Genomic DNA, 25586 nt, shown 5'->3' on the forward strand with positions numbered 1-25586 from the left:
CATGGGAGGGGCGGGACTGAGGAGAGCAGAAAGGCTCTGGAAGGAAGGACCAGGACAAGTCAGGGTGTGAGGGGGTCTTGTACAGTCCTGCCCCTCACCCAAATTGGCAGAGCCCGTGCACTCCTCCCATTTGGGGCCCCCTCCGCACCCCAGTTGTCCGTTTGCCTGCACACGCCTGTGTGCCCATGTCGGCATGACCTGGCCTTCCTTCTTGTAGGGCCCCAGCCTGGGAGCCTGTGTGGCCCTGGTGTAGACGAGGTGTGGTCAGAGCTGCAGCGGGAGGGGAGGGAGGAACTCACTGGGAGCTATGTTGGCCACAGTGAGGGCCCAGGGCTTCGTGGACACCAGCAGCACTCCTGGCCACACTCCAGCCCTCCTCTGGGTGCAGGTGGCATAGGTGGTATCCACTCATCCCTAGCATTCCAATAGCCCAGGCATCTCCTCCTCCAGGCCCTGGTGCCCTTCCACAACCTGGGTCTTCTCGTTGGCCTCTTCTCCCCACGGTGCGCAGACCTGTGGCCTGCCACCCGCCAGGAGGCCGTCGACTGCGTCTACTCCCTGCTCTACCTCCAGCTCGGCTATGAGGGTGAGCCCTCATCAGGAGTGTGGGGGCCCCTGGTCGTTCAGGGGTGCCGGGAGGGATGAGGTGCAGAGTCCAGGCTGCGGGATCGCCAGGGAGGGCCTGAGCCGGACTGCTCGTTCCTGCCACCTCTCAGGCTTCTCCCGGGACTACCGCGATGACGTGGCGGAGCGGCTCCTCAGCCTCAAGGACGGCCTCGTGCACCCTGACCCCACCATTCTCTTCCACACCTGCCACAGCATAGGCCAGGTACCAGCTGGGAGCTCCGCGGCCAGAAGACAGGCTGGCACTGTCTGGGGCTAACAGGGACTTCCGAGGCAGCACCTGGCCTCCCCTAGCCTCTGTAAGTGCCACCCATGGCCAGTGGGCACGGGGCAGGGCCTGGGTGTTTGCATTAGTTGCTGGCGCTGCCCTGCACTGGCCCCATCACCCACACCCGCCTACGCTGGGGCAGTGCAGTCCATACGAGAGGAAGGTGCTGTTTGTCTTGAGACCTGGCAGAGGCCGAGGAGGGAATGGGGTGCCATGAGGCCCAGCCGCTCTCTGCCTGCCACTGACACCCTGGCCTGCTCTCATGAAAATGCAGGTTTCTGGAACAGAATCTCCAGCGGCTGCCGTGTGTGGTGTTGTCCCCAAAGCCTACCCAAGAGCCACGTGGGGGGCGAGGGTCATCGCCTGCAGGGTGCAGCGGGCTCTTGCCAAGGGGCCAGGGGCGGGCCCTGCCTTTGGTTCCAGCGGGTCAAGGTGCTTTGTCCACTGCCATCTGAAGGGAGGATGATGGCCCTGGGCACTGCGTCCCCCACCCCCCACGACCCATGCCTGCCAGGTCCACTCCGAGGCTCAGCATATTAGAACACAAACTTGAGTATTTAAAGTATTGCATTTCAGGGGGGAAAAAAAGTCCCTCCAAGGGGATAAGAAAGCTGCCCCTCCCTCCGTGCTCTCATGTGGGTCCCCGAGCTGGACCACTGCCTGTCTCCATTTGGTGCTTAGGAAAGGCCTTCCAGGTCCAGAGACTGTGTCTCCTACAAAGGAAGGAGGGGTAGGTCACGAGGGCCCTTTCTGGTGCTGGGATCACAGGTGTGAGCTAAGGCCTATCTGCCCTTGACCCCGTGTTGTAGAGAGCTCCAGGGCAACTGCACCACAGGGCTGCTCCCAGCCCACTTCACTAGTCAGAAGGAGCCCGAGGAGGGTGCTGTGACCTCAGCCCTGCAGCTGCCCAGGCACCACCTTCCAGGAGCCCGCCCAGGCTCCAGCAGGCCCTGACAGGTTCTGGAGAAAGAGACCCCACCCCCGTGCAGCGAGCTCATTGAAGTCACAGGGCGGGGCGGCTGGGGCGGGGCTGCGAGATGGGCGTGGCCTCCCACCCTAACGCGAGCCCCTGAGACTCGATGCCTCGGAGAAGTGGCGTTGGGGGTGCCCCCCCTTCCCTCCTTAACCTCTGGCATCATTTTCCTCCTAGATTATTGCCAAGCGGCTCCCACCTGACCAGCTCATCAGCCTCTTGCTAACCATGTTTGAGGCCCTGGGAGACCCCGAAAAGAACTGCTCCCGAGCAGCTACCGTCATGATCAACTGCCTGCTGCAGGAGCGGGGCGGCGTGCTCCAGGAGAAGGTGGGAGAGGGCGGGGCGGCGGCTCCGGGAGAAGGTGGGAGAGGGCGGGGCGGCGGCTCCGGGAGAAGGCGGGAGAGGGCGGGGCGGCGTGCTCCAGGAGAAGGTGGGAGAGGGCGGGGAGGTGGCTCCGGGAGGGGGCGGGGCGGCTTCTCCGGGAGAAGGCGGGAGGGGGCGTGGCGGCGGCTCCGGGAGAAGGCGGGAGGGGGCGGGGCGGCGGCTCCGGGAGAAGGCGGGAGGGGGCGGGGCGGCGGCTCCGGGAGAAGGCGGGAGGGGGCGGGGCGGTGGCTCCGGGAGAGGGCGGGAGGGGCGGCGGCTCCGGGAGAAGGCGGGAGGGGGCGGGGCGGTGGCTCCGGGAGAAGGCGGGAGGGGGCGGGGCGGCGGGGCGGTGGCTCCGGGAGAGAGCGGGAGGGGGCGGGGCGGTGGCTCCGGGAGAGGGCGGGAGGGGGAGGGGCGGTGGCTCCGGGAGAGGGCGGGGCAGCCGGGCGGTGGATCCAGGAGAAGGTGGGAGAGGGTGCGGTGGGGTGGGGCGGCAAGGCAAGGGCGGGGCGGCGGGCTCTTGGAGAGGTGGCACCGCGGGTGAAAACAGTGAGGCTGGCCCTGGCCTGGCCTGGACCACCCTGCCCGGCCCTCCTCGGGTGTGACCCTCACTGCTCTGCCCCCTCTCCCTACAGGACTACTGTGGACAAATTTTTCTCTTATGTCTGAAGACGGGGGTTAGAATCTGGCAAAAACAAGTGCGGAGAGAATAAGGGGGGAAAAGGAAATGGAAAGGCGGGTGAAAGCACTAATGGTTCCCCGAGCCCTGGTTGGGCCCCCTGCTCGCATTGCTGGCGTGGACATGGACGCAGGGCTCCCCGGGTCCCCAGAGGCTGCCCAGCCGTGAATTCCAGGGTCTGGCACTACGCGGGACGCTCTCGTGCTGCCCGACCTCTCATTCCCTTTGCTCCCGTGTCTGGGGCCGTCCCAGCCCCACCGCCGCTTCTCACTGTGCAGTAGTCTCGGTGCAGTTGTTGCCAAGCGTGCAGAGGCAGTCGCTCTGCACAGATGCCTGTGACGCGACAGCAGAAATGCACATCCCTGTTCTCAGATCCTTTTGGGTCCAGAGGGCTCCCATGGGCCAGCTGGAATGGGTGCTCATTAGTCCTCGAGAGGCCCATGGCGGGGGACCCAGTCTCTGCACGACGGAATTCTTAAGCTCTGTATTAAAGTGAAGTATCAGAGTGTGGGGTGTCAGAAAGCTGCACGGGCACCCACAAGTGGAGCATCCTACCCACGCCTACGTCCTCCCCTCAAGCTCCAGTTGTCACCCTTTGGGCCACCACCACTGCCCCACAGCGCAGACCACTGTGACTTGGTGTGCGCGTTGTATACGTGGAAGCCGGTGCCCGTCCTGTGGCCCTTTGGCGTGAACATGTGTGTGAGGTTGTCCCTGTTGTCACTACATGTGCCCCTTTCCTGCACTGAGCTGCGAATGTGTCACGTTTGTTCATCTGTCTGTCTCCGTGAACACTTGGGCAGTTCCCAGTTGGGGCTGTCACAGGGTCCAGGTCCTTTGGAGCTGAGGGCACACTGCAGCGGGGGATAGGCCCACAATAGCAACAAGGCTTGAAGGCCAGGCCCTGGTGTGTATCCCAGGGCTTCCAGCCAGTGTCCCTGGGTGGGGCCCTCTCCCTCCCGCAGGAGGCCGGCCGGCTCTCGGTGCCACTGTCTTGCCCGTTGCTGTGTTTCCCACTCTTCAAATGAGTTTGCAGCGGCTTCATGCTAGAGTTTCATCTGTGTTTCTCAGTGATGGGTGAAGGTGAACACGTGTTTATATGTTTACTGGGTACTTGGCTCTGTCGCTTTGACAGGGTACCAGTCTTTTGCCTGTGCTTTTCTTCTTGATTAGTAGGAGTGCTTCCCCGCTCCCGCAACCCCTAGACGAAGTGTTGTTCTGTCACTCAGGCTGGAGTGCAGTGGCACGATCTCGGCTCATTGCAACCTCTGCCCCTCCCGGATTCAAGCAAGTCTGCCTCAGCCTCTGGAGTAACTGGGATTACAGGCGTGTGCCACCACGCCCAGCTAATTTTTGTATTTTCAGTTGAGACGGAGTTTCACCATGTTGGCCAGGCTGCTTTTGAACTCCTGACCTCAGGTGATCCACCCACCTCAGCCTCCCAAAGTGCTGGGATCATAAGTATGAGCCACCACGCCCAGCTGGTAGGGGTGCTTTCTGTGTCCTGGATACAGTTTCTCCATTGGCTTTACATACACTGCACAGAGCTCTTTGGAGAGGCATGAACAGGAATGCAGCAGTGGAGAAAAGGAAAGTGTTGGTGGAGGGCTCGTGCCAAGGACCGCACACGGTGTGGTTTCTGGAAGGGCAAGTCCAGTGCTACTGCATGGCAGGAGGAAGAGGTTGAGGGTAGAGATGCTGGCATCGGGCCCTGGGAGGAACAAGGGGCCAGAGGGTGGCGGCTCAGTGCTGGCCATTTGAAGGCTTGGGTTTTATTGTGCAGGCAGTGGGGCCCCAGGCCAGATCTGAGGGTAGTGAGGTACCCTGGCCACCTGTGCAGATGGTGAGAGAAGGACCAGGCTGGTGGTGGCGGCCAGGGTGCTGGGATCGGCCCCAGCGTGGGATGGACCGGGCTGGCGGTGGCGGCCAGGGTGCTGGGGTCGGCCCCAGCGTGGGATGGACCGGGCTGGCGGTGGCGGCCAGGGTGCTGGGGTCGGCCCCAGCGTGGGATGGACCGGGCTGGTAGTGGCGGCCAGGGTGCTGGGGTCGGCCTCAGTGTGGGATGTGCCATGTTGTGCTTTTCAGTGTGTCTGTACATGGACACTTGGGCAGATTCTTCTGAATGTGGGTGTGTAATTTCTCTTCAAGTCCCTACTTTCAGTTCATTTGGGGACATATCAAGAAGTAGAGTGGCTGGATCACACTGAGGCTGTGGCTGGGCTCTGAGAGGGCTGCTTTTTGCAAAGCGGAGCTGTCCAGCTATTTTCTTCCCAGCCCAGATTTGCATACACATCACTTGCCACAGCCCAGCTGGGCAGGGGCATTGCTGACCCCTGGCTAAGGCTTTGAACAGGCCTACAGCACAGCCAAGCAGGCACACCTGCCGCCAGTGTCATGTACCCAGCTATCATGGCGAACCTCTGCATTCTTCCCCGCCCTGAGACCCTGGTGGGGGGACCTCTTTGAGGCAGGCTGATGCTGTTGGGCTTTGAGTTCCTCTGACGTTGAATCAGAACCTGTGGCCCTAGGGGGTGACACGCGACCTCCCTCAGTGTGAGATGACCATGAAGTAGAGAGCGCAGAGAGCATGACGGAGAACAGCAGGCTCTCCTGAGGCCGGGCGTGTCCGACGGAGGAGGCAGCCTTCCCAGGGTTGAGGCAGTGTGCGGGGGAGGCCAAGGAGGGGACAGGAGAGGAGGCAATTCCACATGAAACAAACAGGTGGGGGTGGAAGTGGCGCTGCCACCTCAGGAAGGTCAAACTCAGAGTTGCCAAGTGACCCAGCTGTCCCACCCAGGTATCTTCCTAAGAACAGAGCATGAAGCACACAGCGACACATAGCCAGCAGCACTGCTCATGCCATCTGGGAAGCATCCCAGGGGCCCATCACTTTGCAAATGGGTAGAGGAAATGTGGTCCATCCGTACGACAGAATATTATTGGGTCATAAAGGGGCATGAAGCCCTGACACAGGCTGTGAGGCAGATGCACCTTGAAAACATCGTGCTCAGTGAAAGCAGCAGACACTGCCCAGGCGTGGTGGTTCACGCCTGTAATCCCAGCACTTTGGGAGGCCGAGGTGGACGGATCACAAGGTCGGGTGTTCAAGACCAGCCTGACCAACACAGTAAAACCCCATCTCTACTAAAAATGAAAAAATTAGCTGGACATGGTGGCAGGAGCCTGTAATCCCAGCTACTCAGGAGGCTGAGGCTGGAGAATCACTTGAACCCAGGAGGCGGAGGTTGCTGTGAGCTGAGATTGCGCCATTGGACTCCAGCCTGAGGGACAGAGGAAGACTCCATCTCAAAAACAAATAAACAACAACAACAAAAGCAGACACTAAAAGCCAGAATCACATGAGCCCATTTTCATGAAGTGTCCAGAACAGGCAAATCCGTCGCGACAGACAGTGGAATAGAGGTGACCAGGGGCTGGGGAGCAAATCAGTGACTGCTGATGGAGATGGGCTGTGTGTATGTGTGTGTGGGGGGGTGGGGTGGTGAGAAAGAGAGAGACAGGGTCTTACTCTGTTGCCCAGGCTGAAGTGCTGTGATGTGATCATGGCTTACTGCAGGCTCGACCTCCTGGGCTCAGGTGATCCTCCAGCCTCAGCCTCCCGAGCAGCTGGGACTACCGGTGTGCACCACCACGCCCAGCTAATTTTTTGTATTTTTCTTAGAGACAGGGTTTCGCCATGTTGCCCAGGCTGTGACGGGTTTCTTTTGGGGGTGATGGTTGTACATCCTGAGTGCACTGGAATCCTGGAACTGTGCACTTAACAGTGAGTAGGTGGGCTCTGGAGCTCTGAATTATGTCTCAGTGACCCAGGCCAAGCATGACAGGAAGGGAGAGGACCCTGCACAGGGGCTCACCATTGAGGGAGGAGCCACAATCCAGAGACCGGCAGAATAACCTGGAAGGTGTAGGGCGCAGCTGAGCCTCACACAGCGGGCAGCTGGAATGCTGCCCCGCGTCCTGGGACCACATGGATTTTGCCCAGCAGTCCGCAGAAGCAGAAGCCTGCTCAGGACTGGGTGTGAGGGTCCACACTCGGGGATTCTCAGCTAACAGGTGACTGTGGAAATTGCCTCCACCCTGCAAGCCCTCCACCACAACCCAGCGCACCCGGGCTGTTTCTCAAGTTCGAAAAAAGCATAGATTCAAGTGTACATGTGCACCAGTGGGTTCGAGTTGTTGAAGAAATAAATATGCAAAAGTAAAGAAATATTAGAGAAGATAAGTAAACCCACTGAGACAGCAAGACAAACCTCTTGTGAGACAAGTCACAGGAAAAGAGCCGACATCCATAAAAGCAAAAAGTGAAGTGAAAGAGGAAAAATATGTTTGGTTAGCAGAGTATATGTCCACGAACAGCTGTGTTCCAAAACACCTGGAGAGCTGTCACCAAAGCAACAGATTTCTGAAAAAATGCCAGCATGGATGGGAAGGAGGTGGGCCGGTCCAGTGGACCCATAACTGCTAAAGTGGTGGAAGTGGTTGCTCTGGGCACCCGCTGGTGTCACCCAGGCTGCGCGTCAGCAGGGGGTCCCTGCCCCTCTCAGCACTCAGGAGAATGGAGAGGCTGTGTCAGCTGCCAGTGTAGGTGGCACAGCCCAGCGGCTCAGATAACATCACGGGGTGTCAGGTTGGTCTTGGCTTTGAAGCAAGCCTGTCTTCGAGAGTCACTCCCTGGAGGGCTGAGGAGCAAGACCTGGTGTGGAAAAATACTTGCTTGGAGTTCAGTACCTCCTCACTGTCAAAACTTGCCAAAAGCCAGGAGTGCAGAGGAAACCAATGGGCAGGCAGCAGGCAGCACCCGCAGCCGTGTTGTCAGGGAAGCGCCTGGGCTAGGACAGGTGAAGAAAAAGGCAAAGAAACACAAGCCATCAGAACACGCTGCTCCTGCAGGGGCTGGGCGCTCAGCTCCGCACAGGAGGTCTTGGAATGAAAACGGCGTCAGGAGGTCTGCAGCTCCTTTGAGAGTGACAGTGACCAGGAAGGACCAGCCTGTGCCTGTGCAGCTTCCCCTGGGCATGGCTCCTGCACCCCTCACCAGCCGTGTCTCCCCACACCGTGCCGTGGCCTCACCACGTGAGTGGTGTGGGCCTGGCCCGGCCCGGAAGTTTCTGCCGTCAGAATCTCCTCCAGCTCGACCTGCTGTTGCGCTTTGCACCAGCCCTTTCTCCTTTCCAGCTACCCAGGCGGGTCCCTCAGCCACAGCCAGGAAGGAGGACCCTAGCCGTGGCCCGGGAACGCTGGGGTGGGTGGAGCCCACAGTGTGTCAGCCATCCTCCAGGGCGAGGCAAGCCTGACCTCATGGCCCATTGCTTTGTTTGTTTTCACCCCAGATCGTGGTATTTTCTAGCTGTGCAGCAGGCATTTGGCAGTAGGGGTCACCATGGCTGAGGTTGGAGAGGAGACTCCTGGGCCAATACCCACCATGGGCAGGGAGCCCCCTCATGACATGGCCGTCCCCCAGAGTGAGGCTCACATGCTATGCTGCTGCTGGATTTGTGGTGGGCCTGGGGGTCCCAGGGCCAGCGTCCTCCTGCCCCTGTTCCATTCACCTGCTTTCTGGAGCAGCAGGACAGTGGCAAACTCACAGCCCCCCAAGTCCCAACCTTCCATGGCAGGCCCAGCTCCAGCTTCGGTCTGGGAATCTGTCTCCTCCTCCCTGTCCGCCCAGGTTCCCAGCCCAACTTCTGCATGGGTGCAGTTGGCAGCTGTGTGGGTCCTGCCTCTGGTGGGCCTGCCAGGGGAGCCTGAGAATTGGACCCAGCAGGCATGCTGTGAGGGCATGGGGCCACTGGCTCTGTTGGCTGCCTGCCCAGCTCCACACCAGCCTCTGGGCCACGTGTGTCCTCGGCACTTCCTCTACCTCCCAGGGCACTAGCCACTTTGCAAGAGGAATCCAGGTCATGGCTCCAGTTCCTTGGCTTCTGGGCTGTCCGTGGCCACGGGGGATCTGGGTCCTGCCTCAGGCTGGCACCAGCAGTACAGAGCTCTGCGTCTCATGGGGTCTCCCTCATGGCCCCACCCCCTTGGGTTGGCATAGGTGTGCCCATGGCTGTCCCCCACGCGTGGCCTGACCGCCGTGTCCTGCCCATCTACAGGTGCCTGAGATTGTGAGCGTGCTGCGCTCCAAGCTTCAGGAGGCCCAGGGAGAGCACGTCCTGCCGGCTGCCCAGCACAGCGTGTACCTCCTGGCCACCCAGCACTGTGCGGCCGTGGTGTCCAGCCTCCTGGGCAGCCCCCTGCCCTTGGACAGGTACCTAGTCCAGACTCCAGGCTTAGGGGTTCCTCTGGAATGCTGCTCCCCAAGCCCTCCACCCGCCTCTGCACCCTGGCTTTCTGCACCTCTGCTCTGTACCCCAGCTTTCTGCATGAGTTCCCATGGCTCTAGGCCACGTGGGACAGAAAGTGCCATGGAGACAGGCCCCAGTCTCTCAGGTACCCATGGGGACCGCTCCTCTCTAGGCATCTCGGGATCTTCACTGGCCCCGGTGGGCCTTGCACAGCACCGCCACAGGGAAGCTGCTCTTTCTGCCCTCCTCTAAGGCCCGAAACTGCCTGGCTGCTCTGTCGGCCCCAGGCTCCAGCAGACACTGGAGGCTGCCCCTCACCCTGCGTCTTGGTTCCAGCTGCCCCAAGCCTTGTCCTCTGCAGGGCGTCCACTACTGCCTGTGAGCAGACCCCCAGGAAATGCCTGATCTGAGCCCCTCAGGAGCCCAAGAACAACCCTGTCTGTGCCATACATCACTATGTCTTCCCAAACTCACACCTCTCAGCTGCCAGCAAAGGGCAGGGTGTGTCTACCACCCCCCAGCCCTCTGGGGTCCCCCGTCCTCGCTGAGGCCTCCAGAGCATGGGTCTGCTGGCCCTTTCTGTCTTTGCCATCTTAGTCGTGGACAGAGGCTGGCCCAGGGGTACCTGGCTGCCTGTGACTCCCTGGAGACTCCGCTGGGCAAGGCAGAGTGACCCTTCCCCTGGCAGGTGGGGGCACGAGGCTGCTGTGGGGATGCAGGTTTCCTTGCACCTGGCCCTTTAGCCTGTCAGCTTTGCTTTTTTACATGTGCTCTGAGGCCCTCCCATTAAGTGCATCCAAGCTGCAATGCCCGCTTCCTCCTGGCAGGGGGGACCCACAGGCACTTCTGCTCAGAGGTACACTTGTCTGGTGGCCCTGCTCTTTCCTGGTACTGTTGACCTTTCTGTGTGTTTAAACCTTTTCTATGGTAAATAGCTGCATTTTGTTACTGATAGAGTGAGTTTAAATCCACTGTCAAATCTTTTGCCTCTTTGTTACGCATTTTTTTTTTTTAAATCTTCTTTCTTGTCCTTTTTCAGATTGACAGTGTCCCTCTTACCTCACTTTCTCCACTCAGTTTGCAATCCTGCAGTCTGTTCCTTTTCTTTTAGCGTTTGCCCTAAAGGTGGCTGCATGTGTCCTTACTGAAGTCCGGCATGGGTCCCGAATGTAGGCTGAGGTCTGGGTCTGGCTGGGCTGCTGGGCGCCCGAGTCATCATGACCGTTGCTCTTGGGCACAGTCAGCATTGACTTGTCTTTCCTCCACGGTTACCGCCTGGCTCATCAGTCAGTTTTAATTTTCCGTGGAGGCGTGGCTCACACAAAGGGCAAGCACGGAGCCACTGGCCCCTGCGGGACTTTCCAGGTCAAGGCAAAGGAGGTGTCTGGTCCCCAGCAGGCCCCTGTGTGCCCCTCAGTCCCCTAGAGGGTCAGGGCCACCTGACCGCTACCACTAGAGGTTTTGGCAATTGTGCTGTGTGCTGGGTCGTCCCGGCCTCTGCTTAGCACGGCGGTGCTGTTACTCATCCTTTCTCCTTGCCGGGCAGTGTTGGGTGCCGTGTGGGCCGCACCGTGTATCTGTTTCTAGGTGATAGACATTCAGGTTGTTTTTGGTTTGGGGCTGCTGGGGATGGCGATGCTTTGAATGTTCCTGGGAGTGTCTGTTGGTGGGCAGGGCATGCATTTCTCTTTCAGGTGTGTGTATAAGAGTGGAATTGAGGCCGGGTACTGTGGCTCACACCTGTAATCCCAGCAATGTGGGAGGCTGAAGCAGGAGGATCACCTGAGGTCAGGAGTTTGCTACCAGCCTGGCCAACATGGTGAAACCCTGTCTCTCCTAAAAATATAAAAATTGGCCGGGCATGGCCAGGTGCAGTGGCTCACGCCTGTAATCCCAGCACTTTGGGAGGCCCAGGTGGGCGGATCACAAGGTCAGGAGATCAAACCATCCTGGCCAACATGGTGAAACCCCGTCTCTACTAAAAATACAAAAAATTAGCCGGGCAAGGTAGTGTGTGCCTGTAATCCCAGCTACTCCAGAGGCTGAGGCAGGAGAATGGTGTGAACCTGGGAGGCGGAGCTTGCAGTGAGCTGAGATTGCGCCACTGCACTCCAGCCTGGGCGACAGAGCGAGACTCTGTCTCAAAAAAAAAAAAATTGGCCGGGCACGGTGGCTTACGCCTGTAATCCCAACACTTTGAGAGGCAGACCACCTGAGGTTGGGAGTTTGCGACCAGCCTGACCAACATGGTGAAACTCCATCTCTACTAAAAATAAAATTAGCTGGGTGTGATGGTGCCTGCCTGTAATCACAGCTACTCGGGAGGCTGAGGCAGAAGAATCGTTTGAACCCAGGAGGCGGAGGTTGTGGTGAACCATGATTGGGCCATTGCACTCCAGCCTGGGCAACAGGCTGTCTGTAGTCCCAGCTACTTGGGAGGCCAAGGCAGGAGAATTGCTTGAACCCGGGAGGTGAAGGTTTCAGTGAGCTGAAATCGTGCCATTGCACTCCAGCCTGGGTGACAGAGCAAGACTCTGTCTCAAAAAAAAAAGAAGTGGAGTCACTGTGGCCGTCTCTACCCTGCCACCCCCTGAGCTAAGGATGGGTTCTGCATCCATAAATGGTCAGAAAAAGACCAAAAGAATATTTCATGACACATGAAAATGATAGGAAATTCTGATTCCAGTGTCCGTGAGTTAAAGCTTCTGGAAGCAGCCGCCTCATCCACTTCCACGCTGTCTGTGGCTGCTCTTGCACTACAGCGGCAAGCTTGATGAGCTGCCAGAGGCCACCTGGCCCCCAATGCCTGAGCCACTGTCCTGGTCAGAAGGTTGCCAGCCCTGCCCTGGGCACAGGTTGGCTTGACTGTCATATACAGCCTCATGGGGGCCCACCGCGGCTGAGTCTGTGGCCTCCTGGCGCCTCAGCGATGGCCACCACGTCCTTGCTGGCGCATGCCGTGTGCCTGCCCTCCTGTGCATTTGTCCACGTTCCTTCCAGGTCATTTGCTCCCCACGCTCATGCCCAGCCCTCTGCTGCTTGCCTTCTGCCTGAAGGACGTCTCCTGGAATTCCCTTCACGAGGACCAGGGACACACTGCCTGCCTTTGTTTACTTGAGAATGTCTTTATTTGGCCATTCCTTGTGACTGTTCTTTCTGTGGCTCGGTGTCCTAGTTCAGTGCGTTTGCTCAGGTGTGTGACAGCGCATCACTATTTCTGGTTTCTGTCCTTACTCTTGGGAGCCAGGTGAAGTCTCCGAGCATTGCGTCTGTTGAGGAGGCCACTTCCTGCTTGTGGCTCATCTGCAGTTTGCAGGTGGGGGTTGCTTTTCATTTGTTCTGCCAGGCGGCTTCGAGGCTCCCTGTCTGTAGGTCAGTATATTTCATCCGTTCTGAAAAACCCAGCCTTGTCAGCCATTCTGTTTCCTCTGCCTCTGGGACATCCATCAAATGTATGTTAGCCCCCATTCCATCTTCTGCGTCTCTTCTTCTGTCCTCTGCCTTCCCATGTTGTTCTTTCTCTGTAATAACTTATCTGAAATGTTTTTACCTTCCTATTCACTGAGTAATTTCCTTATTTTCCTATTTACTGTTTCTCTCTTCTACTGTATCTAGACTGGCACCAAATATGTCCACTGAGTACATTAGTGTTTCATTTCTAAAAGGGCTGTTTGGTTTTCTTTTAAATTTGCTGTATCTGTTTAGAATTTCCAGTTCCCATCATATTTAAAGTTTGTTGTTTATTTCTGCAAACGCTGAGCATAGCTGCCTCACCATGTGTCTGCAGCGGTGTCCGGGTGTTCTTGGCAGCACTGCCGGGTCTCCTTGGGAGCTGCGCGCTTTGACCTTGTGCCATTCTGAGGCCTGAGCCAGATGCTGCTTCCTCCAGGGAAGATTTGTTCTCCCTCCCAGCAGTTCCCCAGGGACCTCCCACACCACTGCCCTGGGCCCTCTGTGTACAGGCCCAGATTTTTCTGTGTCCTTTGTTGCCAGCTCTGTTTACAGACCCCTGGAGTCAGAGGAAGGGGTGAGCTCAGGTCTGAGGCCAAGAGGCCATTTCCCAGCTGGCTGTAGCTGAGCCTGGTGGCCATGTCTGAGCGTCGTGGAGCCAGGGTCCACGGCACCCAGGTGGCGGTGGGCAGGGACGCCCAGCCCCGGTGCTGGCAGCACTGTGACCAGCCACGGCCTCAAGGTGACTCTCTTCCTGCCCTGCTTCAGCCACACCTCCATGCTGTGGCGGGCGCTGGCGGTGGAGCCTCGCCTGGCTGCTCAGGTCCTGGGACTGCTGCTGGAGAAGATGAGTAGGGACGTCCCATTCAAGGAGAGCCGGGCCTTCCTGCTGGGCCGCACCCCAGACCGTGTGGCCACGCTGCTGCCTCTCTCGGTGAGTCGGGCTCTCGGAGCCACGCTGACGCTCTGTCCCTGCCCCGCTTGCCTGGGTGCCCAGGGGGAGGCCTCTCAATGAGGTGGCCTGGACGCCACCCCACGGGCACCTGGCAGCAGCACCAGGCCGGGAGCTCTGAGCTCAGGCTCGTAAAGGCCTCACAGGTGTGGGCCCCCAGGGGAGACCACTTCATGTTTTATCCTGCGGAAAAAAAATAAACCCAGCTTGGCAATGTTTTAAGCAGTAAAGCAGCTGTGAGAATTCCCTCCTCCTCCCTTCTGAGGAGCTGAGAACAGATGGCCTGAGGTCTGTCCTGTGAAGGCTGGCTGCCCTTCTGTCCCTGTCTCCTGCCTCTACCCCTGAGGGCCAAGCCATGCAGTGGTGTGCCTCGCCCTTCCTGTGCTGCAGCTCCCTGGGGCTCCGCCCATGGGATGCATGGGAGCACACAGGGTGCAGGCTCAGATCTCGTGTTGCCTGGAGGGAGGCATGGCCCTGTGGTGACATCTCCCCCAGGCCACCTGTGCACTATTCGAGGTCCTGTCCACGCCTGCAGCGGGGCCTGCGGTGCTAGAGCTCTACCCCCAGCTGTTCGTGGCACTTCTGCTGCGTGTCAGCTGCACCGTGGGTGTCCTGCTGCCCCGGAACCTACAGACCCAGGAAAGGAGGGGTGCCAGTCCAGCCCTAGCCGCCAGGAACCTGGAACCCTGCAGGTATCTGGGTCCCCACTTCCCACCCCCAGTACTAATTTGCAAGCACAGGCATGTGTGTGCACGCATGCGCATGGTGGGGGCGGGTGGCAGATCTGAACCTTGGGGAGCGTGGGAGTGACTCTGCTCCCAGGGAGCTGGTGCCTCACCCAGATGCAGGGCTGAGCCATCAGTGGTGACATCCATGGCCACCCTTCTCACACTGGCTGTGAAGGCCTCCCTCCTCGCCTTTGCGGGCGGTCTGCGCAGCGGTGCTGAACACAAGCAGGTGATGGGGGCTTCGCGTGGCAGCTCAGGCAGGATCAGGGTGGTGCCATCTCTTGGGAGTGGAGTTGTGGGGAGTCTTTGGGGTATAGGCTGGGGCCAACCATGACAGGACCAGCTTTGTCCCTGAAACTGCCCCAGCAGAGGGGCCTCTGGCATGTGCTCACAGCCCCACACGTGAGAGCTGCCAAGGTGCCCAACATGACAGCATTTCAGGTCCTACACACCTGCCTGGGGCCATAGCACAGAGGAAGCTGACACCCTGGGCAGGCGTGGCTGTGTGGCCTGACCCCAGGACCACCAGCTCATGTGAATGCTGGGCCGCCATGCCCTGCCTGCCCAGGAGGGCTCTGGTTCCGTCCCACCCAGGTGCCCGGGTTTGGGTGTGCACCTTGGCCAGGACACACCAGGGGGACAGCCTCACTTCACCCCCCTCCCCCTGCCCCAGCACCACAGGCTAGCTCGTAAACACCAGTGGGGCCAGCTGCCAGGGCTGCTCTGCCCCTAGCAAACTGAGTGGAAAATGTCAATGGGACGGGGCAGTCACCAGTCCCTGGGCCTGGCCTGCTGCGAGTCAGTGCCTCTGCAGGCCCCACGCCCACCCCCAGGCACCCCTCCACGGGTCGACTGCAGAGCCTGGCCTACAGGCTGTCCTCCAGTGGGTCAGACCCTTGTGGGTGCCACATTCTTAAATGTCCTGGGCACACAAGCAAGGGAGGCACCCTCATCTAAATCACTAACACATTTCTGAGCCAAACACATGCTTCCCGTTAGATTTGTCAAAGTTGGTTGTGAATTGCTGCGCCTGCGCCATTTGCAGCCTGGAGTGCAGCCCCTGGTCCAGATGGCGCCTTGCAAGCCTCAAGGCCTGGAGCAGGGTGTGGAGCTGGAGGCAGGGCTGCACTCAAGCTGGGCCCTGGCTCAGACCATGAGGCCCAGCTGAACTGTGGCCCTGTGGGTCCTCCCTCTGACTGCGGCTGGTCCAGCCTGTATGTATCAAGGGCATCTCCCAGGAACTGTAGTGACTGGTGTGGCTCTCTCCTCTGCCTGTGGTCAGTGCTGGCTCTCCTGTTCCCAGGGCTAGAAGTCCCCTTGGCACCCAGGCTACCTGGGCTCAAAGATCAGGGCCTAACACTGGAACCATGGGACTCCTGTCTCACCCAGAGCTGCCTTCTAGCATGTCCTACCTTGGGGAGGGAACCCCTGAGAAAGAGAAGCCTGGGGACACTCATCAGGGGCTGTGTGATGGGCTGGCCCTGCTGTTGGTCAGCACCAGACCACCCAGGCACACCCATGGGGACAGTGGTATACTGGGAGCAGGCCCCCAGCACCTCCTTCCTGGGCTTCCAAGACCCCCATGGCTCTCAGCTCCTACAGCCCCTGTCCAGCTCTCAGGCTGCCTCAGTCCTGCCGGCATCACCGGCCCTGTGTGCCCAACTGCCCAGAAGCCTCATGGAACCCATCACCAGATCTCTAACAAGCTTGTCCCATGCTCCTGTGCCCACCACACCCTCCTCCTAGACCCCCCCTGCATGACGGCCTCTCACACCATCCAGGCGAGCAGGGCCTGGCCCCCAGCTTGGAGTGGCCACTTGCTCCCTGCTAGGCCCACCCCAGCACACCAGGGGGCCTTTGGGACACCTGGCCAGTGACCAGGGCAGTGGCACTGCCACCACAACCAGCGGTCACCACATGGCCCATACTGCTCAGGGGTTGTCTGCCTTTGGGCCAGGTGCTCCTGAGGACAAAGCCTTGTGGGCAGAGGTCCAAAGGCGGCGAGGGTCTAAGTGTGAGGTGCAGCGGGCACCGGAAAGCATGTGGCAGGCGGCTGTGAAGTTGCAAGGGAGGGTCCTGCTGGGTGGGGACGCTGGTGCCGGGCATCCTCTGCCCCGACCTTGCCTGTTGGGTTGCACACTATGCCCCACCCACTGGCAGCCAGGAGTAGGGCAGCCTCAGCCGGGAAGGGCTCATCTGAGCCGATGGTCGATGCCAGGCTCAAGCTGGACCCGGCATTAGCTTCAACATCAGACTCTCCCTGCCAGTTTCTGGCCCGAGTCTTAGGCCTGCCTCCCACTGCCAGGGAGACCAGAGGGCAAGGTGCTTGCCTGGTGGGGCTCTGGGGAGTCAGGAGAGGCGGAGAGTTGGCCAGGTTGACCCCACGGCACCTGCTCTTCAGCACCCCTGCAGCCCCTCCACCTCTTGGCACCATCCTCCTGCTCACTTGCCAGCCAGCCTCCCTCAGCCAACACTGGGAGTGGATCAGGGGCCTGCCCACCTCCCAGAGGGCTATGGAGTCTCCTGGGATACAGGTGTGAGAGCCCAAAGTTCCAGGCAGGAACAGGCCCAGGGACAGGGTGCCTGTGGTATGGGTGCCCAGCAGCATCTGGGTGTCCAGAAAGGCAGGCAGGTGCGGCCAGAGGGCTTTGCCTGTGCCCAGCTCTCAGGCTGGTGGCCGGGTGGCCACAGGCTGACCTTGCTACTAGCTCACCTCCAAGCCAACATCTGCATCCTTGCCTTGGGTGGGGAAAATGGGGGCCCTCCAAAGCCTGCTTCCTGGAGGGTGGCTCTGGCAGGGATAAGGCTAGGCACCAGGTGGGCAGCACACGTTGGGTGCAGATATCGGGCTCATTGGGAAGGGAGGCGGGCATGTGTGCCCCACCAGCTGAGCACCCTGGCAATCCTGCAGCTCTGCAGTGGACACCCTGCGGGCCGTGCTGCTCCGCAGTGGCAGCGAGGACGTGGCACAGCGCATGGACCTAGAGGGAGGCTGGGAGCTGCTCAGGACCTCAGCAGGGCATGAGGAGGGGGCCACCAGGTTGGCCAGGTGAGCTGAGCGGGCCCAGCCCACTGTGGCTGCAGCACTGGCTGGGCTCCACCAGATCTCTGGGGCCCAGGATGCGACCGGGATCAGGTGGGAGCCCCATGTGTGTCAGGCCAGTGGCAGCCTGAGCTCCTGCCTATTTGGTCTCTGGGCAGGGGTAGGGAGGGACCCGTGCAGACGCCTGGCGAGGCAAGTTGGGAGGCATCTCTGAGACCGGGAACTCCCAGAACCTGGTAGCTGGTGGTGGAGTGGACCAGGGCTGTGCAGGGTGGAAGGTGCCTGGGGAGGGTGCAGCACAGCAACAGCCCCTGCACCCTCAGCGGCCCCCTTTCCCAGGGCCATGGCTGAGCACGCAGGGCCCCGGCTCCCCCTGGTGCTGAAGACGCTGGCTTGCACACACAGCAGTGCGTATGAGAACCAGAGGGTGACCACCACCGCCTTCCTGGCCGAGGTAGGCCCTTCCAGGGAGGGTTGCTGGGCACCAGGGTGGGGCTCCTGCTCAGGACAGGCCTGGGATGCCCTTTTCTTACCCCTAAAAGGCCCCCTCGACTGCAGCCTGCGAGGAGGGGACGTGGATGCTAGCCACCTCCTCCCCCATGCCAGAACTCAGTCCTGCCCAGGGACACTCCCTGTGTCTGGTGAGAGGAGGACCCAGGCTGCCTGCAGCCTGTATCCCCAAGTCCTGCTGGGTCCATCTGTAGCTGGACAGGGCTGGTCCCTGGGGCCCCAGGTGCCCTTGGCGATGTCGTCTTGGCCCTTGTGGCCAAAGATGCCAACATCTTGCCTGAGGCCGTGCAGGAGAGCAGGGTGGGCGACAGAGCAGGCCCCAACAGGGAGGGTTGCCACTGATCTGAGACCCAGGGAGTAGGTCCACCACCTCTGTCTGCCACACCGGCGTGTTCTGGGCCTGGACTGGTGGGTTGGGCCCTGGGGTCAGCGGGGAGGGGGAAGTCACAGAACCTCTGCCTGCAGCTGCTGAACAGCAACGTGGCCAACGACCTGATGCTCTTAGACTCACTGCTGGAGAGCCTGGCAGCTCGCCAGAAGGACACATGCGCCAGTGTGCGAAGGCTGGTGCTCCGAGGACTGGCCAACCTGGCCTCCGGCTGCCCTGACAAGGTGGGGTGGCCACCAGTCCCTCTGGGGCCCAGGCAGCATGGGTGGGGGGCTATGCATGCCCTGACAAGGTGGGGTGGCCACCAGTCCCTCTGGGGCCCAGGCAGCGTGGGTGGGGGGCTGTGCATGGAGGTCACCCTGTCTTGTGGGGTGGCAGACAATGACTCTGGGGCCCAGGCTGAGTGTAGGGTGTCCTCAGGTGCGAGCCCACGGCCCCCAGCTCCTCACAGCCATGATTGGCGGGCTGGACGACGGGGACAACCCTCACAGCCCGGTGGCCCTGGAGGCCATGCTGGGCCTTGCAAGGCTGGTGCACCTGGTGGAGGCCTGGGACCTGCGCTCGGGGCTGCTGCACGTGGCCATCCGCATCCGGCCTTTCTTCGACAGTGTAGGCGGGGTGGGGAGGGGTAGGGAGGGGAGGAGACCCCGGCCCTTCCTGCCTCTTGCTCTGAGCTTTAGCCCCAGCCCCACCCTTCTCCGTCTCTCCCACCGCGGCCAGGTGACCGTGGAGAGCACGGACCTGCAGGGGTGCTGCTTTGCTGGGCCTGGCAGTCCCCACCCATCAAGCCCCCACCCGTCAGGGGGTTTCCTGGCCTGTGTCAGGCAAGGACACCCACAGCCTGTGAGGAGCCATATGCTGCCTGTCCTTCCCAGGAGAAGATGGAGTTCCGGACAGCATCCATCCGCCTCTTTGGGCACCTTAACCAAGTCTGCCACGGAGACTGTGAGGACGTCTTCCTGGACCAGGTGGTGGGCGGGCTGGCGCCCCTGCTGCTGCACTTGCAGGACCCTCAGGCCGCCGTGGCCAGCGTGAGTAGCCAGAGGGTGGGTGGAATGGAGTGAGTGGCCTCAACTGGACTGGGCCTCAGTGCCGCATCCCTTAGGCCTGCAGGTTTGCCCTGCGCATGTGTGGCCCCAACCTGGCGTGTGAAGACCTCTCAGCCGCTTTCCAGAAACACCTGCAGGAGGGACGGGCCCTGCACTTCGGGGAGTTCCTCAACACCACCTGCAAGCACCTGGTGAGGGGCAGGGTCAGGTGGGGCGGGGCCAGGTATGGGGCAGGGCCAGGCGGCGCTGACCAGGCCTCTCCCCAGATGCACCATTTCCCAGACCTCCTGGGCCGCCTGCTGACCACCTGCCTGTTCTACTTCAAGAGCAGCTGGGAGGACGTCCGAGCTGCTGCACCACTGTTCACTGGTGAGCAGCACCCCCTGCCCCACCCCCAGGCCGCCCAGCAGCCCTGCCTGATGCCCCCACTTCACAGGGTTCCTGGTGCTGCACGCAGAGCCCAGGCAGCAGCCGCAGGTGGACCTGGATCAGCTCATTTCGGGTGAGCACCCCCTCCATGGGGCCCCTCCGCTGGGCCCTGCTGACCCTGTAGGCACCCGCAGGGACTAAGTGATTTTCCTGGATTTCAGGATTTTTTCCCTGTCACTGGTGACCTCATCGTCTCTAGTAATTCACGGAAACTTCTTAACTGTTCCAAAAGAGCTTAAAAAACACTAAAAAAGGAAAAACTATCTTTCCGTTGGCTCCTGAGCCTCCCAGCAGAGGCTGTCAGGGGAGCGTGGCCCACGCGCAGGCTTGGGCATGCCGAGGTCACAGCCCCCCAGGCAGCCCCTCCCTCTGCCCCCAGCGCTCCAGATCCTGCTGAAGGACCCGGCCCCTGAGGTGCGGACCAGGGCTGCTGAGGCCCTGGGCCGCCTGGTGAAGCTCGCCTGAGGCTCCAGCCAGCACCCCCAGCAAGTACGCACCCAGACCTGTGCCTGAGCTCCAAGACAGGGCCTCCTGAGGACCCCAGCCTGGGCACACAGCTGGACGGGCCTGGCCCCAGAACAGGCCCTGCCAGGGACCAGACCGAAGCCCCTCAGTGAGGCCAGACAGGGTGTGGGAGTCTGTGTGCCCAATAAACTCATCTGCTCCAGCGAATGACTGACAGGACGCAGTGCCGCGGCCTCTTAGAGGATGGGCCAGAGGGTGCCCTGGGCTGGGTGTGTTATCCCCACTGTTTTTGCAAAGTTGAGTGAGGGGAAGGCTCGGTGCTGTGGTGGGGGCGGCTTTGTTGGCAACCCCAATTCAAGAAGGTGGGAGCACCAGGCAGCGCAGGGTAAGGCTCTATTGACTTCAGCACAACCGCCCTGGCCTTACGTAGGCGGGACAGCTAGGTGAAGAGGCGGATGGTCCCGTCTGCCCCCGAGGAGAAGACCCATGGCTGGGTGGGGTGGAAGATGACGTCCAGCACTCCCAGGTCTCGTGTCAGTGCGTGTCCCTTCAGCACCTTGACAGGCACCAGCAGGGGGTTCTGCAGAAGGTCACTGTGGGGACGAGGAGGGCTCAGGACATGGCCAGACACTACTGCCCTGGGGAGGGGGCCAGGCAGGGTCAGCACTCACTTGTACACCATGCCATGGCAGACGATGACACTGCCGTCGTCCGAGCCTGATGCGAAGAGTGGGTACCGGGGGTGGAAGGCCACAGCCCGCAGAGCCTTCTTGTGGTGTCTGGGAGAAGGGAACCAGGTTGAAGGCAGGCTCAGGCTGGAGGGAGGGGCTCTGCTGGCCACCTCCACCCTCAGCTCTCCTCACCTCAGCATCCTGTATGGCTTGGTGGAAAGATCCAGGTCAAACCACACCAGCTTGCTGTCGTAGCTCCCACAGATGACGTTGTCACCTAGGGCCAAAGGCTGTGATGCAGGTGTTCCCACTCTCACCTGCAGGGTGCACCGCCCCCCTACTCCTCACCTGCACCCCTCATCTACAGAGCGCACGGCCACCCCACTCCTCACCCGCACCCTCATCTACAGAGTGCACTGCCCCCCAACCCCTTACCTGCACCCCTCATCTACAGAGCGCACCGCCCAACCCCTCACCTGCACCCCTCATCTATAGAGCACACCGCCCCCCAACCCCTCACCTGCACCCCTCATCTACAGAGCGCACCGCCCAACCCCTCACCTGCACCCCTCATCTATAGAGCACACCGCCCCCCAACCCCTCACCTGCACCCCTCATCTACAGAGCGCACCGCCCAACCCCTCACCTGCACCCCTCATCTATAGAGCGCACCGCCCCCCAACCCCTCACCTGCACTCCTCATCTACAGAGCGCACCGCCCCCCAACCCCTCACCTGCACCCCTCATCTACAGAGCGCACTGCCACCCCACTCCTCACCTGCACCCCTCATCTACAGAGCGCACCGCCCCCCAACCCCTCACCTGCACCCCTCATCTACAGAGCGTACCGCCCCCCAACCCCTCACCTGCACCCCTCATCTACAGAGCGCACCGCCCCCCAACCCCTCACCTGCACCCCTCATCTACAGAGCGCACGGCCACCCCACTCCTCACCCGCACCCTCATCTACAGAGCGCACTGCCACCCCACTCCTCACCTGCACCCCTCATCTACAGAGCGCACCGCCCCCCAACCCCTCACCTGCACCCCTCATCTACAGAGCGCACGGCCACCCCACTCCTCACCCGCACCCTCATCTACAGAGCGCACCGCCCCCCAACCCCTCACCTGCACCCCTCATCTACAGAGCGCACCGCCCCCCCACTCCTCACCTGCACCCCTCATCTACAGAGCGCACTGCCCCCCAACCCCTCACCTGCACCCCTCATCTACGGAGTGCACAGCCACCCCACTCCTCACCTGCACCCCTCATCTACAGAGCGCACTGCCCCCCAACCCCTCACCTGCACCCCTCATCTACAGGGTGCACCGCCCCCCCCACTCCTCACCTGCACCCCTCATCTACAGAGCACACCGCCCCCCAACCCCTCACCTGCACCCCTCACCTGCACCCCTCACCTGCAGGGTGCACCGCCCCCCCACTCCTCACCTGCAGGGTGCACACCCCCCAACCCCTTACCTGCAGGGTGCACTGCCAGGCTGGACACCCACTTGCAGTTGGGCATCAGCTTCTTGGTGAGCTCCTGGCGCAGCAGGTGGTAGAGGCGGACGCTGCGCTGGGATGCCACCAACAAGAAGGGCCGGGCAGGGTGGAAGGCCACTCGCTGCACCTGTCCGTGGCTGCGGCGGAACGGGCTCTGGCTGCGACGACGGCTCAGCTGGTGAATCAGCACCTGGGTGTGGCCTTGGGTGGCCAGCACCACGGCCAGGTAGTCCCCACGCCCGTGCCAGGTCACCTGCGTCACTGGCTGCAGGAGGGCAAGGCTGGCTGATTGGCTGAGCCAGGCCCCTCCCACTGCAGCCTCACCCCAGCGCACCCCACGAACCTTGCTGTGGCAGACCCGCAGCCGCAGGCCCACTTGGCGCTCCTCCTCTGAGGCCTCCAGCCATCGGGCTGGCTGCAAGGGGGGCTCCTCAGGTGGGACGAAGGCGCTCAACAGCTGATCTGTGCTGCCCGCCACCAGCCGGTCCCCCAGAGCTGGGTTCAGCAGCAGCACCGAGTCCTCCCTGTGAGCCAGGCCCAGACAGAGACCCTAAGCACAGTGCCACCCCTGGCTGCCCAGCCCCCAGGGCCTCCACTTACACGGCCGCAGCCACCAGGCAGACAGCGGGGCTGGGGTTCCAGGCCACACTCTTCACCACGCCCCCCACCGGCACAGTCCTCACACAGCGGGCAGTGGCCACCTCCCAGAACCGCAGGGAACCGTCATCAGAGCCTGGATGCAGAACAGACAGCTCTCAGCACCTGGCCATCCCACCTGCCCCTACAGCTCAAGGCTGCCCCCGGCTTGGACCCACCTGAAACCAGCCACTGGCCCCCAGGAGAGACACTGAGGCACCGGACAAGGTCACTGTGGCCCCTGTAGACCTGAGGAGGAGGAGGTGGTGGTGAGGAGCCAGACTCAGAGGGCGCAACCCCAGCCCCCTAGTCTCCACTTACCAGGGCCTGGCACGTGGGGAAGGGCTGCAGGTCCCTCGGCCGAGGCAGCTTGGGGATGAGGTCCTCAGGGTCTACATTCACCTGGAGCAGGAGAGCACCAGGTCAGCTTTGCCCCCTGTGCCACCTCCCAGTGTGCCAGCCCCACACACCCTCATCTTGGCAGAATGCCAGGTCAGCCTTGCCCCGTGCTGCCCCCCGGTGTGCCGCCCCCCACACACCCTCATCTTGGCAGGAGAACGCCAGGTCAGCTTTGCCCCCTGTGCCGTCCCCCGGTGTGCCACCCCCACACACCCTCATCTTGGCAGGAGAACGCCAGGTCAGCTTTGCCCCCTGTGCTGCCCCCCGATGTGCCAGCCCCACACACCCTCATCTTGGCAGGAGAACACCAGGTCAGCTTTGCCCCCTGTGCCATCCCCCAGTGTGCCGCCCCCACACACCCTCATCTTGCGCTGCCGTGGGCACAGGTACAGGTCAAGGCAGCGCTCGAAGCGTTCCTGGATGAAGCGTCCGTAGGCAGGCACAGCCCGCAGGCTTGGGAATTTGCGTGGCAAAAAGCTCAGCTTCCTCTCACCCGGCTCCTGCTGTTCCCACGCCAAGCGCTGTGGAGACCGAGGCGGGTGGGGAGGGTCACAGGGGAGCATGGGGACAGGGCCCCAACCCCCCAGGATGCAGGCCCACCTCCTCCTCGCTGAGAAGGTATTCAGGGGGTGGGTTGTACGACTCGGCGTGGCCTGGCAGGGCCAGCTTGGGTGCAGGCACGTGCATCTTGTGGCGCCCCAGCACGGCGTTGGGGTCCTCCTGGGCCCACAGGTCATAGAAGCTGGGGGTGGGGTCTTGGGGCCGGCGAGGCTGGATCCAGCCCATCTTGATGGCGTGCACCATGCGAGAGACCTGCACAGACAGCCGGGTCAGGACAAGCAGCATGGGGCGGGCAGCCCAGGCCAAGCCCCAGGGGCACAGGGCCCCACCTTCTCCTTCTCCACCAGGGAGGGGATGAAGCTGCGCTTGTCGGCCGGGCGGTTGGTCACCGGGTGGATCATGACGTCCCCGCTGAAGAAGTCGACAGCCGGCTGGGGGAAAAGATGTGGGCGTGAGGGCCAGAGTGGCTGAGGCCCTGCTCGTGCCTCCAGGATCCCCCCACAACAGGGCCACCCGCTGCCACCTACCTCATAGGGGTTGAAGCCCATGTCCCCAAACTGGCCGCTCTGCAGCCGCCGCACCAGGGCCACCTGCTCACCCGTCAGCCTCAGGTCCTGCCCTGTCATCGGGTCCTGCACAGTGCGCCTGGAGACCGCCAGTCAGACCCCGCCAGCCCTGCGCCATCCCTTGGGCCCCCCCAGCTGCTGGCCCCGCCCGCCGGCCCTCACCAGTAGTCAGGGTCGTCCATCTTGTCCAGGAACTGGTCCAGCTCATCCCGGGTCCGCAGGGGCTTGTAGATGCGCCTGCCATCCAGGTCGTAGCCCACATGGGGGAAGTCGTCGTACCACTCCAAGGGCACGTTGCCCACTGTGTTCCGGATGTCCTGTAGCCGGGGGTCACCATGTCAGCATCTGACCCTACAAGGCCCAGCGCCTCTTCGGGCCGCCCAGGGGAGCAGGTGAGGAGGTTGCAGGGTGAGTGCAGGCCCAGCCTCAAGTGCCCTGAGGTCACTGGCCCTGACCTACGCCCTTTCCCCAGCCCTGGGGTCTGACGTGGCACGGCGGCCACGCTGCCCCCACCCCCGCCCTTGGAGGCGCCGGAGCTGCACCTTCACATTTTCCACTGAAGTGGTGCCAACCCCAGAGCTCCCCCCTCACTGGATTCCTTGGCCAGGGCTCTGGGCAGCCACAGACAGGGATGACCTCATCACCCGCGGGCTCCCTCCCCTGGCAGGGGCCTTAGGCAGAAGTGGGCAGCTGTAAGATGAGGACTCAGGGAAGACCCCAACTGACCCATTCCACAGAGAGGCAGAAGCCAAGACCTTTCTGTGGGGGCCCCCCCCACCAACTGCCCTCGGCCCCTCCACAGGCAGAACAGCCACGCTCCTGGACGTACATTCCTGGTTGCAGCCCCTGCCAGCCGCCACCCTCGCTCCTTCCAGCCTGGGGACTGCTGCCCAGGCGGCTGCTTCCTGCAACAGTAGCCACGGGGAGGGGCCCAGGCAAGACAGAGCACAGCTGGGCGCCTGTGGGGTCCCTGCCGCAGGAGGGACCCCTTGGGCCCTGTCCCCTGCTGAGGATCCT

At 61.6% G+C, this 25586-nt stretch overlaps 2 protein-coding genes across 17 annotated transcripts in view; one reads left to right on the forward strand and one right to left on the reverse strand.

The window, feature by feature from the left end:
* Positions 1–20439, forward strand: part of MROH1 (maestro heat like repeat family member 1) — a 119468-nt gene extending 99029 nt beyond the window's left edge. For 9 of the 15 annotated variants that reach the window (XM_037999981.2, XM_037999988.2, XM_073018510.1 and 6 more), the window contains 14 exons: positions 451–586; positions 717–829; positions 2043–2195; positions 9027–9181; positions 13437–13602; positions 14116–14312; positions 17260–17397; positions 17731–17845; positions 18367–18513; positions 18710–18898; positions 19165–19320; positions 19395–19529; positions 19605–19840; positions 20147–20439. In XM_037999981.2, the coding sequence (XP_037855909.2) occupies positions 451–586; positions 717–829; positions 2043–2195; positions 9027–9181; positions 13437–13602; positions 14116–14312; positions 17260–17397; positions 17731–17845; positions 18367–18513; positions 18710–18898; positions 19165–19320; positions 19395–19529; positions 19605–19840; positions 20147–20180 (2070 nt within the window). In that variant the 3' untranslated portion in view covers positions 20181–20439. Of the gene's footprint in view, positions 1–450; positions 587–716; positions 830–2042; positions 2196–9026; positions 9182–13436; positions 13603–14115; positions 14313–17259; positions 17398–17714; positions 17846–18366; positions 18514–18709; positions 18899–19164; positions 19321–19394; positions 19530–19604; positions 19841–20146 lie in introns of those variants that run through there. The other 6 variants (XM_037999984.2, XM_008001896.3, XM_073018508.1 and 3 more) reach the window with 4 other exon arrangements.
* Positions 20440–20608: 169 nt separating this feature from the next.
* BOP1 (BOP1 ribosomal biogenesis factor) overlaps positions 20609–25586 on the reverse strand; it is a 31100-nt gene continuing 26122 nt past the window's right edge. For both annotated transcript variants that reach the window (XM_008001907.3, XM_037999992.2), the window contains 13 exons: positions 24732–24886; positions 24531–24648; positions 24333–24434; positions 24043–24255; positions 23802–23963; positions 23365–23445; positions 23223–23292; positions 23008–23140; positions 22751–22931; positions 22384–22672; positions 21096–21180; positions 20904–21011; positions 20609–20825 (listed from right to left, as the gene is read on the reverse strand). In XM_008001907.3, the coding sequence (XP_008000098.1) occupies positions 20672–20825; positions 20904–21011; positions 21096–21180; positions 22384–22672; positions 22751–22931; positions 23008–23140; positions 23223–23292; positions 23365–23445; positions 23802–23963; positions 24043–24255; positions 24333–24434; positions 24531–24648; positions 24732–24886 (1851 nt within the window). In that variant the 3' untranslated portion in view covers positions 20609–20671. The remainder of the gene's footprint in view (positions 20826–20903; positions 21012–21095; positions 21181–22383; positions 22673–22750; positions 22932–23007; positions 23141–23222; positions 23293–23364; positions 23446–23801; positions 23964–24042; positions 24256–24332; positions 24435–24530; positions 24649–24731; positions 24887–25586) is intronic.

This window comes from Chlorocebus sabaeus, chromosome 8, assembly GCF_047675955.1.
Source record: "Chlorocebus sabaeus isolate Y175 chromosome 8, mChlSab1.0.hap1, whole genome shotgun sequence".
In the NCBI taxonomy this organism is placed as follows: Eukaryota; Metazoa; Chordata; class Mammalia; order Primates; family Cercopithecidae; genus Chlorocebus; species Chlorocebus sabaeus.